General features: G+C 39.3%; 1 protein-coding gene across 1 annotated transcript in view; it reads right to left on the bottom strand.

Annotated features, from left to right (window-relative positions):
* Window positions 1–13,229, bottom strand: part of ATM (ATM serine/threonine kinase) — a 106,409-nt gene that overhangs the window by 48,003 nt on the left and 45,177 nt on the right. Inside the window, exons 27-31 of the mRNA XM_045297739.1 lie at window positions 10,887–11,058; window positions 6,482–6,623; window positions 3,494–3,670; window positions 2,744–2,921; window positions 1,699–1,786 (exon numbers count right to left, since the gene is read on the bottom strand). Coding sequence (XP_045153674.1) covers window positions 1,699–1,786; window positions 2,744–2,921; window positions 3,494–3,670; window positions 6,482–6,623; window positions 10,887–11,058 — 757 coding nt within the window. The remainder of the gene's footprint in view (window positions 1–1,698; window positions 1,787–2,743; window positions 2,922–3,493; window positions 3,671–6,481; window positions 6,624–10,886; window positions 11,059–13,229) is intronic.

Genomic DNA, 13,229 nt, shown 5'->3' with positions numbered 1-13,229 from the left:
AAGGCTATATATTGATTAGTGCACTATTATAATCAGAGGTTCACCAGAAGCTAACTCTGAATTTCCCCTGGGAGCAGTATGTTAGTACTCATTAATTCAGTCTTAGCAGTAAGGCTATATATAATGCTACCACATATAAAGAGAATTGACTGCATAAATATTCCTGTATGGATAGTTGACTAGCCCTATTTCTCAGCCTTTGGGGGTCACAAACCTCTCAAGAGACTCTAATGAAGATGTTTGACTATCATTCTACACATAGTTGAGAAGCAAACTCGCCCTTCACCATGGGATCAACAGACCAGAGGCTAAGAATAGGTTTTGCAGAAACACTAACAAAAGGCACACAATCAATGCAATGGATATACTTAGGCTTTCATACAAGGCAGTACATCTCGTTCCTGCTACAGCTCATTTTCACCTTAGCTTACTGTCTGGGCTGAGCTATTAAAAAAAAATCTACTGCAGGGTATATGCATTCAAGTGAATTTGCTGATGCACGAACAAACCCAAGTGTATACAGACACAGAGGAAGAAAGGCTCATGGAAATATCTTTGTCAAAACTAAACTATAGAGATATGGCACGGTACTGGTTCAGAACATGGGCTTCAGCGCAGGAAACACTTAGGTTTAAACTAGCTGTGTGATTCTGCGTAACTTTTCTAAGTCTCCATTTCCTCATCTCAAAAAAACAAAAACAGCATACATTTCAGGGTCATTGCCACGATCAAACAATATTTGTACAATTGATGAAAAAGCACCTACTGAAACCAAACCCACTGCCGTCGAGCTGATTCTGACCCGTGCAGGGCTTCCGAGAGTCGACAATCTGTACTAGCACAGGGTCTGAGGAGTTTGAACGGCTAACTCTGCGGTTGGTAACCCAACGCAACCCCTTATTTGTTGTTATTATTTCTGAGGATCCTCAAGTTCAGAGAATTTAGATAACTTGTGCAGGGAAAGGAATGCCAGGCATTCAACATTAGAGTCCTCATTACCATATCCATCTTGTTGGTCAAAGGGGGTAAGACAATAGGTAACTTGTTGAGATCACAAAGCTTCCAACGGTCAAACTTGGGTCTGAAGTCAGTCCCTTTGCTGTTCCTCTATGTCCTATTCCTATTTTCTCAAGGACTCTTCTTTCAGGTCTTGTTTAACATTAAGAATTTGCATCCCTTCTAAATCCTGATAATGTCACCACTTTTCTATCCCAATGATAAATTTGAAATGAATGACTCTGAAGTGAAACGGCCTCCCGGACCCAAGAAAAGAGATTCTTCTAGTTATAGCAAACTTTTTGATGGGCTCTCTCGGACGAAGATCTGGTATAATATAAGCAAATAAAACAGTTAACTTTCTAGACAGAAACAAGGACTCTGCGAGGGACAGAGGAAATCATTAGTTAAAATGCATTTTCACATCTCGCCCCAACTCTTGCTTTCATCCTTTCCTAAGCTGCCACCATCGGTCTGGCAAACGTTGGCTTGTTACTGGTCCTGCGGAGACTGAAAGTCACAGTTCCCGACACTGAGCGAACCAAACTGCTCCCCAAAATCGGACTTACTAAAGGGAAATATAATCCTCACAGAAATTAAAGAGAGCATTTGTCAGCAGCCTGACCCCACTGAGCAGGTTAAAGAGCAGCAGTAACAAGCTGTACTTGTACACCTCCCAAGTCAAGAAACAACATCTATTACCGCTTCTGTCTTCTCATGTAGTCCACAACAGCAAGCATAGTTCTTTGTGATTTCTTATCCAAACCGCCTCGGACAAAGTGTTCTGAGTCTGACAAAGACACAAAGGCAGCACCGTCAGTCCCAGGCAGACTGACTAAGCATAGTCCTTTTCTATGTGGTGCTTTCTCTGCATTACAAGGTTTGTGTGCAGTTCCAAGCACACACTTAGATCTGAATAAACATGAATTGATACATGTACTAAATGCCAATACTGTTTCTTTTTAAAAATAATAAGTTTACTTTAAAAATATCAGATTTTACATTGTATTTCTGAAGGGGGAATAATTTATTCATTTAATAATCCTTTATTTAGGACTTTTTTATACTGCTAAGTGCTCAGTATACAATCATGGATAAAACAGATTATTTCCAATCACATAGGACTCACAATCAGTCTGGGGAAGTCTTAGCCATGTGACAAGTGCTATGATCGGGGATGTTTAAAATGCTCCAAGTGCACATAGGAAGAAATCTAATCCGCACAAGCAGACTTTCACAGAAAGAAAAGTCTCTGAAAGAGTCCGAACGAATCTGAAGAGGAGAGGAGAGTGTTGCAGGCAAGAGTAGCAGTGTCTGAGATTGCTGGAAGAACGTACTTGAAAATGAGAAGCATTTCAATTGTGCCAAAGCAGACAGACAGAAAGCATTACGGATGGCCAGCGATGGAAAGCTGGCACAGCATCTGTGATATACATAGCTAGGATGTACGCGCACAGCCCACATGGACTGCATCTTGTTCACAATGCCTGACACGAGGTGAATTCTCACTGAGTGGCATTATTAATAGCCAACATTTACGAGGTGGCAGAACAAACAGCTAGTATCCTAATGGTGGTGCGCATTCATGTCATGGAAAATACGCTACAACCTTTACGATGTCTCTTCTATACAACAGGAAACAGAAATCCAGGCTGTGGGATTGGCTCAGAAAGCTGCCTTCATGACATCCAAACTAAAATCTTCCTGGAAAACCGAGAAGTCAATAGAATCAATGTGAGCCACGTACCCGAATCCAAGTTTGCCGGGGTGGTGGACCTGCTGGTTTGTGAGGACTGTCTGAAAGAACTGCTGAAGAATCCCTGAATATGCACAGACAGCAGATTCCTCCAGCACTCACTTGTATCTTGCAGCAAAATATCATGAATCAAGTACGGTAGCACAGTCTGACAAAAGTCACTTTCCACCTAAAATACACACAAACATTCAGGTAATAGTTTGGTTGAAGATAATATTTTTATTTAAAATTTCCATTCTCTGATTTTCACACATTGGCTTTTTAAAAAAATGACAAAAGAGTCCACCTTGAATTCAATGTACCACTAACAAAAAACCCCACTAGGTGTACCAGATAAAATAATATCACTACTATAAACACAGGCAGAAAAGTGTTAAAAATATAAACAGTTTAGGTTTAAAACAAATTAACAACTGCACACTTTGTCCTTTTCAAACTTAAAGACAAATTTGGTAGGTATTATTGCTCTGTACTGAAGTAAACTGTACTTGAACCTTTAACAATAACTCATGCAGTGTGAAGCTGCTGCTGCATAATAGGAAAGCTGAAGGGAGGGCCCGCGGAGTCTGGGTGAAGCTGCGTGAAGATGCCGTGTAGTGCCACCGTCCTCGTTCAGAGGCAAAGGCCACGCACATGTTCACAGCAGCTGAAGGGAGTGGGAAAACGAAGCCGTGTAAAGAAGCGGAAATGAAAAGCGCAAAGGAGAAAAGGATGAAGCACGCTGCTTCCATGTTTTCTTACTTCACACATGGGCTTTAGCAACTGAAGAACTTCACTTTTTATGCCTCCACTGTCCAAAAAAGCACAAGTCAGTGTTTTTATCCAAACATCATGATTTCCGTTTTGAGGAATCCACAAACTTGTCTCATCCAGGTCTTCGAAAGGACTTCTTCTGTCCAGTCTGGGTACTTCTAAAAACTAGAGAGCGATCAGAATGTTTAGGAGATCGTTAGAAGTCTATTTTACTTCTCTATGTGAGGATTTGGATGAACAAACTTGCTTCCAAATATAATTAAATACAGTTAAAACTAAACTTGGAAGCAATAGTTATCCTTTGAAATCAAAATACATTTTTGCGTCTAGGAGAAGCAGAGGGAGACGGTGAAAAACCACCCCGCAGGAAACGTGGGGGCTACTCTGAGCCACTCGTCAGTAGCAGATGAAAAGACTCACTGACGGCCTCCTCTCTCTCCACTGTGAAAGCAGTCCAAGTCTGCCACGCAGCACTGACCCACATGAAGTGAGATGTGACAACGCTAAGACCACAGTGCCTTATAAACTACCCACTAGTTCCATTAACAGTTGTATTATTAGCAGTTCCATCAGGACAACTTTATAATGATACATTGAAAGTATTACTCAATAATGGGTATATGTTCTGAAATTAACTGATGAAAAGTCGGATGTACATGTCTCTGTAACTCTTTTTATTTTATTTTTTTAACATTTTATTAGGGGCTCATACAACTGTTATCCCAATCCATACACACATCAATTGTGTAAAGCGCATTTGTACATCGTTTCTCAAAACATTTTCTCTCCACTTAAACCCCCGACATTAGGTCCTCATTTTTCCCCTCCCTCCCCGCTCCCCCCTCCCTCATTAGCCCTTGATAGTTTATAAATGGGTATTTTGTCATATCTTGCCCTGTCCGACGTCTCCCTTCACCCACTATTCGGTTGTCTGTCCCCCAGGGAGAAGGTCACACACAGTTCCATGTAATCGGTTCCCTCTTTCCTACCCATTCTCCCTTTACCCTCCCTGTTTTGCCACTCACACCACTGGTCCTATAGGGCTCATCCGTCCTGGATTCCCTGTATTTTCAGTTCCTATCTGTACCAGTGTACCTCCTCTGGTCTAGCCAGACTTGCTAGATCAAATTCGAGTCATGGTGGTGGGAGCGGGGAGGAAACATTTAGGAACTAGAGGAAGGTTGTATTTCTCATCATTGTTAAATCGCACCCTGACTGGCTCATCTCCTCCCCGAGACCCAACTGCCAGGGGATCTCCAGCGGCCTACTAATGGGCTTTGGATCTCCACTCCGCACTCCCCCCATCATTCACTATGGTAAGATTTTTTGTTCTGATGATGCCTTACACCTGATCCCTTCGACACCTCGTGGTTGCATAGCCTGGTGTGTTTCTTCCCTGTGGGCTTTGTTGCTTCTGAGCTTGATGGCCGCTTGATTACCTTCAAGCCTTTAAGACCCCAGATGCTATACTTTTTGACAGCTGGGCACCATCAGCTTTCTTCACCACATTTGCTTATGCACCCCTCTGTCTTCAGTGATCCGTTGGACACCCCGTGATCACACAGGTTGATATGTTGTTCCATGTGGGCTTTGTTGCTTCTGAGCTAGATGGCCGCTTGTTTACCTTCAAGCTTTTAAGACCCCAGACGCTATATCTTTTGATAGCAGGGCACCATCAGCTTTCTTCACCACATTTGCTTATTCACCTGCTTTGTCTTCAGCGGTTGTGTCGGGAAGGTGAGCATCATAGAATGCCAATTTACTAGAAGAAAGTATTCTTGTGTTGAGGGAGTACTTGAGTGGAGGCCCAATATCCTTCTGCTACCTTAATACTAAACCTATAAATGTAGGCTCATAGATCTACTTCCCCATCCTCATATAATATATTTGCATATGTACATGTCTTTATCTAGAGCTCTATAAATGCCCTTTGCCTCCCAGCTCTTTCCTCTATTTCCATTGATTCTCCTCCTGTCCCACTATCATGCTCAGTCCCCACTAGGATTTCAGCACTTCCTCTTTGTTACCTTCCTCTTGATCCTGCCCTACCAGGTCTCCCACACCCACCTCCCCACCAATTTGGATCGCTTGTTGTTCCCTTGTCCCTGGGTTTGTTATCCCCTCTTCCCTTCCCCCCTCCTCCCCCTCTCTCATGTCCCCCCGGAACTGTCAGTCCCGTTGTTTTCTCCTCCAGATTGTTCATCCAGCCTGTCCTATCCAGACAGGCCTGCGGAGACAACATGCATAAAAACAAGACAGAGCAAAACCAAGCAACAATGTACAACAAAACAGCAACAACATCAATCCACTGAAGAAGAACAAATTAAAATATACCAAGCAAGAAAAACTTGTGTTTTCCAGTCTAGCCTGTTGGGGCACCATGCTCTGTCTCCAATGTCCACCCTCATCATTCCCTGGGGATCTTGCTACTCCCCGTCTCTGTAACTCTTAAGAACATGTTCAAGTGGAATGCTTAGACTAGAGAGGAAACAATGACCATCAAGCATCGTTCAGTGTTCCTTCAGTGGGACAAGTATGATATCAACATGCAAAGAGGAGAAATCTATAGGCTCCCATCTGATACTTCACTGCAGGACTGTGATACTTTAGGTCACCATGGAAGCAAACACTCCCTCGTTGATCAGCAAACCTCTATCATACTCAGGACCAGTGAAATACACGGGATCCAAGGAAGGGTTCTGCCACTCCTAAGAAAACAGGCCAGCTGCCTCTCATTAACAACAGGCCTCCTCTAATCAACCGTCACTCCTGTAGGTTACCTACCCCCGTTTTTCCACACTGCCATCATTAAAAAGAATAAATCACTTAGATTCAAGAGGCAGTTTGCAGTATTTCTAGGACAAAGTTAAATGACAATGCAATGGGACTAGAAGTCACTCAACACTTTCAGCCCTCAGTAAACAGAACTGCTGCAGGTATAGCGGGCTTTCAATAAATATTTACAACTTGAGATACCTTTTTTCTTGATGCTCTGAAAGGCTGCAGATAGGCGAGCATGGGATCAGTCGTTGTCTTGTATACCTCCCAGAAATTATGTCCAGTCTTCGTGGCTAAAATGCTTTTCAAACAGGTAGCAGCAGCTGATCGAACTTTGACACTGAAAAATACACAATTCAAATGTCTATATAGTACACTAGTTATTAATCTTAATGGTTGTTAAATAATTTTTGCTGAAAAAAAATTTTAAAGGAGTACTTTTCATTTACATTAATTAGAAAAACCACATCTATAAAGTTTTATAGAAGCAAAATCAAAATTATTTTAAAATTTTCAAATACTCCACGCAATCTGAGTTGCTAATAACTACAAAAGAAATGTTTATATCATTATAACTGGTATAAATTTAAAAAGACAAGGAAGAAATATTTAGGACTAGCCTAGCCTAATAAGGATGAATAATTTGAATAGTAGAATACTAAGGAACCAAAGAAAACAAGATTTTGGTAATACACTCTGGTAGGATGTAACAAATTTGGTGTGAGTGAGACAGCATCCTAATAAAAACTGCAGATCCCACTTGAGCGGAGCGAACAACAGAATTGTATGTAAATGTGTATAAAATACGGCAACAAACAAACAAATAAATAAATATGGGGCAGAGAGGTGATAACGGGGTGCTGATATCAAGGAGTTCAAAAAATAAAGTGTTTTGAAACAGATTGTGGTAGCAATTGTACAATACTGCTTGATGTACGGGATGGTATAATACCCGGTAAGATGATTAAAAAAAAAAAGACCATCAAAAAAAAGGAAGGGCTGAAATACATGGGCATTGAAAACATGGCAGCTGATTAAAAACTGCTACAGAGCTAGATACCGTGAATGATTAAGGAAAGTTAAACTAATACAATGTAATGTAAAAGCCTTGCAAACTCTAACTATGTAGGGTTGGTACAAGTCAGAAGGGTAAGTTTTAACAGTATTGTTATAAAATCAAAGAAACCTTTATTAAACAAATGTATATAAAAACGTGAAGCTACAATTTCTCAACAGACCCTGCCATCAGGATCTACAGACTTCTGAGACAGGGAGTTCATCTCCTTAGGCCTTCTCCAAGATTCTGTGCGTGTCAATGTACACCACATCAAAAGGGGCTGTCTTAACATTCTCTAAGGGCCCCAAATTGTGTTTCTTCTCAATGTTCTTTGAGAACAAAAGAAGAGGCAAGACTAGGGCTTCCCAACAAAATTCTTGTAGGATAACCCTTGCTGTCCTCAAAGAAGGAACAGGTGCATTTCTGTGATATGAAAAAAAATCCTTGACCTTTTCCTCAGTTGTCTTAACACTTCATTGTCATAAGCCCCCTTGATTATCCCGTCCTTCAAGATTACCTCTTTTAAATCTCAAAACCTTTTTTTAATAAAAAAACCAGCGTAATCATATATTTCCGTATTTATATTAAGGCAAATTAAAACAAAACTCATCTCTCCGCCTTGAATTGAATGGGCTCATCAGGTCCTCTGAGAGGGTGTTTTGATGGGAACTTCTGGTTGAAGGAACACTATCAAGATTAAACCAAGGGTACTTACTTGCCTGCAGCATCAACTGACCACAGAGACACGAACACATTTTTGTTTGGAATAAACTGCTGCAGGCATGAAGTAAAACCTAAGTAGCAAAACTTTTTGACTAAACTCATTTCAAACTACTGCAATAATGCAAACACTTAATGTTTATAAATGTGTGTTGGGGAGGGGGGAAGAAATCCCTTTAAAACTATACAAGGATTTCTTTGAAATATATTTCAAAAACAAGGTAGCTTAATAAAAGGATAGAAGGATGGATAGATGCAATAAATTATACTGTGAATGATTTTAAGAACTTTGGTTTCCCCTTTATTCTAAGCATTTCTCTTTAATAATTTCTTTATATAGTGTTACAGTGACATGTACAACTGATTTTTGTTTCATCAATTTAATTTTGGGACATATACCCATTATTAAAATAGTACTTTCAACGTATCATAAATATAATTTTGTCCTAATAGAAATGCGAATAATACACACTATTAGTGGAACAAATTGGTAGTCAATAAAGTACTGTGGTCTTAGCATTTTAAAATCAGCATCAGCACACTAACATCACTCAGCAAAGGATTGTAAATCACATAATCCGAAGGCGAAGGAGGGAACAGTTTGAGAGCCTAAATTGTGAGAACCCTGTTTGCAGAGGCTATGATGATGGGGGGGGGGCCAAGAGTCATCTGTGGGAACTAGACAGAAATGAGCCTCGGGTGATTTCCCTCTACCTGTAACAGGATGGGGGGAAAGTGGTTACTAAAGAGAGTGCAATGGAGAGAGGACTGAGATCAAAATGATAAAGCTTCCTTGAACAGTGAAAACCTTGTAAATTGATCGCCCTCGAATGCACGTTAAGCCTGATCTGGTTTTCAACATTTTCTGTATTTTTGTTTTTTGGGGGGTTTATCTTAGATGTGGTATGTCATTGGGGGTCATCCTCTTAAATTTCTATGATAGGTTTTTTTCTGTTTTTCAGTATATGAAACCCATGATTAATGAACCTACAGGGACACCAAGTACTGTGGTGGTAGTTGGAGGGGAGTAGAAGGGAGCTGATTTCAAGGAGTTCAAGAACAAATAGAATGTTTTGAAACTGTGGTAGCAATTGTACCATACTGTTGCTGTGATTGAATGATGGAATGATACGTTATCTGTATTAACTCCCAGTAAAGTGGTTTGGGGGAAACAAGAAATTTTACTTCGTGTGGGGATCAGTTGTGTGGCGACTTGTGCTGCTCCCACAGAGGAGAGACGAGGCAGTCGGTGAGCTATCCCATCTGCTGCTACTGAGTGGCTAAGCTGACAGCGGCACCCAAGTCCCCTGCTGGTGGTGTGTCACCATTTTCCTCTGCCTCCCATGTAATGAAAACATATTATGGTTTCAAAAGATAACTATTGCTTCCAAATTTATTTTTTAATTATATTGGGAAGCAAGTGTGTTTATATTCAGATACCAAACCCAAACCCACTGCCAATGAGCTGATTCCAACTCAGAGGGCCCTTACAGGCAAGCAGACTACCCCATAGAGTTCCCAAGGCTGTGGATCTTTACAAAAGCTAAATACACATGTTTCTCCCACAGAGCAATTGGTGAATTCAAACCCCTGATCTTTAATAACACAGCCGCATGCTTAACCATGTCTCTTTAGGTGATCTACCACGGGTTTCAGAAAGCTGGTAGGAAACCTCCATTACCTTTTAATTCCACTTTTCCATGGCTCTTTTTTTTTCCTTCACATCATTTTATTGGGGAATCTTACAGCTCTTATAACATTCCACACATCAATTGTATCAAGCATGTTTGTACATATGTTGCCATCATAATTTCCAAAACATTTTCTATTTGAGCCCTTGGTATAAGATCTGCTTTTCCATGGACTTTTCGAAAATTCTTCATAAATGATTTCTATAGTAAAATTATTTCAATTTGCTATGTGCTTGAAGTTTTATAATAAAATATCGGTGAGAAAACGGTGCCAACTCTATTGTTTAAAATAACAAAAATGACTAAAGAAAGACTATTAATTCAACAATTCTAACACGTTAAGTATCATCATTGCAAATCATGTATTTCCAAAGATAAGGGAGAGCAAATGGTGGGCATCAGAGTCAAAATACAGCCTTACCTCCAAAAGATGCCCAGTGTGGGCAGAGGCCTCATATACACTTCTTAACAAGGATGGCAATGGGTGTTCAATATACAAGTTAAAAACAAACAAAAAAGAAATCTCACAACTAGTAGATCAAGCATAATTCATGGAGCTATGGATTGTAACGATATCTGTAAGAGCTCCTAATAAAATGCTTAGAAAAGGAGAGGAGGGGAGAAATCTCACACGAAGAAAGCTAAAATTCCAGGCTGCTATTTTAATATTTTTGCATAAAGAATAAGTAGGCAGTAAAAAACTTTCTGATGTGCCTAAAACTTTTGGGGTTATGAAACACCCATTTTATGTTTGACTCTAAAATAATCAAATTAAAGCTGGCTTAGTATGGTGTCATCTCAGAGCAGGCAAATGCTTATAGCATCGATGACCTTTTATCTTTCTATTAATTTTTTGTGTAGAATTTAACGTCACTGCTATTTTCTTACAATTTGATTAGTGTCTACTCTAACTAGAATTGAACAGAGGGCTAGTCTAGAATGCTTGTTACCATATCCAGGACCAAATATAGAATAGGATCTCAGTAAGAATTAGTGAAAATACAGGGATTTACATAAAAATATATTTTGAATGAATGAGAACTTAAAGAAAGCTTTAATTATTGGAAATACTAATTCTCCTTGGATGTCAGATTAAATAAATGCTATCAGATATAAGTTATCCTTAAAGACTCACCAATCTTCTACTAGGGTATTATTCAGGTGGGTCAGCAGTATGAAAATCCACTGAAGTTCTTTATCTTCAAATAACTCAAGGGCCTTATTATAAGATGCATCTTTACTATGTTGTATGGCTATGGTGGAGAAATCGATAGGGCCCAACTCTCCCAAGCAGCTTCCAACAGCCTCTGTAAATACAAGTTTCATTTTAGTACTCACAGCTACGAGATCATACAGAGTACAAAAATACTCTAACTTAAAGAAGAACACCGAAGATGAGTACAGCCCACATTCAGGGGGAATCATTCTCTACTTTTTGAAAGAATAACTACCAAAGGATGCCTGATGATATTTTAATAGAAGTTTCAACAACTTGTGCCTCCTCTTTCCCTTTTCTCCTGGATCGCTCACTCTGGGGCAGCCAGCTGCCACGTCATTAGAACAGTCATAAGCAGTCATAATGTAACACGGGTGTATGTAATAAGGAATGGAGGCATCAAGGGTAGTGACGATCCTCCACTAGAGACAAGTTTTTAGACAGCCATAGTTTGACAACCTTATTAAAACCCCCAACCAGAACCATTGAACTAATAAATGTTATTGTTTTAAGTTACTACACATTTGGCTGTTATGCAGCAATAGCTACCCAATAACACATCAATACCAATTCCTCCTCCATCCTGTCACCAATAAATACAGTCTAAACTTCTATCACATCCAGGTCTGCAAGCTATAGCTTAATGGGTTCTTTATAAAACGTTGTTGAAACATGGTCACACCCACTAGTTTACATATTGTTTATGGCTGCTTTCACACTACAGTACTTGAGCAGATTCCCCCTTTTAATCCAGATTTTTCTATGCCATCTTTGATTAAGATTGTTCAGTAATGGTAGCTGAGGAACAGTCTTCTTGCCTCATGGCAAAGGAGGCAGTTGTTCATGGAGGCCAAAGATACACATTCTGTATCTTCCTCCTAATCCTGACTCTCCTATCTTTCTGTTCCATGTGGAGAAAGACCAGTTGTGCCTTGAGTGACTGCTTGCAAGCTGTACGATGATCTGGGGACTACACCATGAAGGAGTGAGTTTCTGTAAACTCTATTGGCAGGTATTCATGTGCAGAAAAGTATGCAGATCACAAGTGTACAGCTTGTGTGGCTTATGCAGCAGTTGTCAGTTCTATTTTACTGCTGTACTTTCATTATATAATAACCTAATTATTCATTCTCTTAGTGACTAACATCTAGCTATTTTCAATTTTGGACCGTTAAAATAAAACCATTAGACAATAAAATCCTGTGTATGACTCTTGGTACATATGGGGCTGTACTTCTATTAGGACATACAGAAACTTCTCCAAACGGTTTTATTCTACTACCAATGTTTAAGAGTTCCAGCTACTCCAAAGCTTTCCTAACACAGGCATGGAGTTTTGTCAGTTTTGAATTTCAGTCATACTGTAAGTGGTTAATTTACTTTATTAATTTCTATCTTTCCATTTATGAATCATTTAGATATACTCTTTGTGACTTGTCCACTTAAGTCTATTATCTATTTATAAAATTGAGTTTTCTTTTTTTATTGAGTAGTAGGAATTCTTTATATATAATCTGAATGAGACTTCTAGTATATAAACTGCAGTGCCTGTATACTGTATTTTCACTACCTTAATAGACAATTTACATAAAGGGACATGATATAAACTTGGAAGGTTAATGCTCTTTGCCATTTAAGAAATCTGAAACCACCCAAGGTCACAAAGATATTTACATATATTTTTCCTTCTACAGAATTTGTTTAAACTTTCATATTTGCACTGCTCCGTTTCAAATTTAATTTCTGTGATGGTGTGAGATAGAATCAAGGTTCTATCTCAATATTGGCACAATTTATTAAAATGATAATCTTCCCCCCACTGAATTTACAAGGCACTTTGGTCATTTATCAGTTTACCTTCCTTATTAGGGTGTGTTTCTGGATATCCTATATTATTATATTGATCTGTTTGTCCTTGTGCCAATAACATTCTCTTAGCACAGTTTTAGAGTAAATTTGCTATCTGACAGATTAGAAGAGCTGTAAGCTATTCTTTTCAATATTGTATTAGCTATTCTGGGGCCTTTGCAGTTTTCAAATATAAACCTGCTGGGATTTTGATGGGAATTACACAGAATAAATTAACAGATTACCATCAACACTAATTCATAGATTCAGTGAAGACATGTTGAAATACTTCATTTACACATTTCTTCAATCAACTTAGTTATCTGATAACTAATGGATGAAAGAGAACCATACGTCCTACTTGCCCCTCAAGCCCCACCTTAGACATCACTACTGTAGAAGTAAAATCTAGTT

This window comes from Echinops telfairi, unplaced genomic scaffold, assembly GCF_000313985.2.
Source record: "Echinops telfairi isolate 266 unplaced genomic scaffold, ASM31398v2 ScPeMD7_7421;HRSCAF=8459, whole genome shotgun sequence".
In the NCBI taxonomy this organism is placed as follows: Eukaryota; Metazoa; Chordata; class Mammalia; order Afrosoricida; family Tenrecidae; genus Echinops; species Echinops telfairi.
The sequence above is the reverse complement of the archived record's forward strand: the minus strand, read 5'-3'. Positions and strand labels throughout refer to the sequence as shown.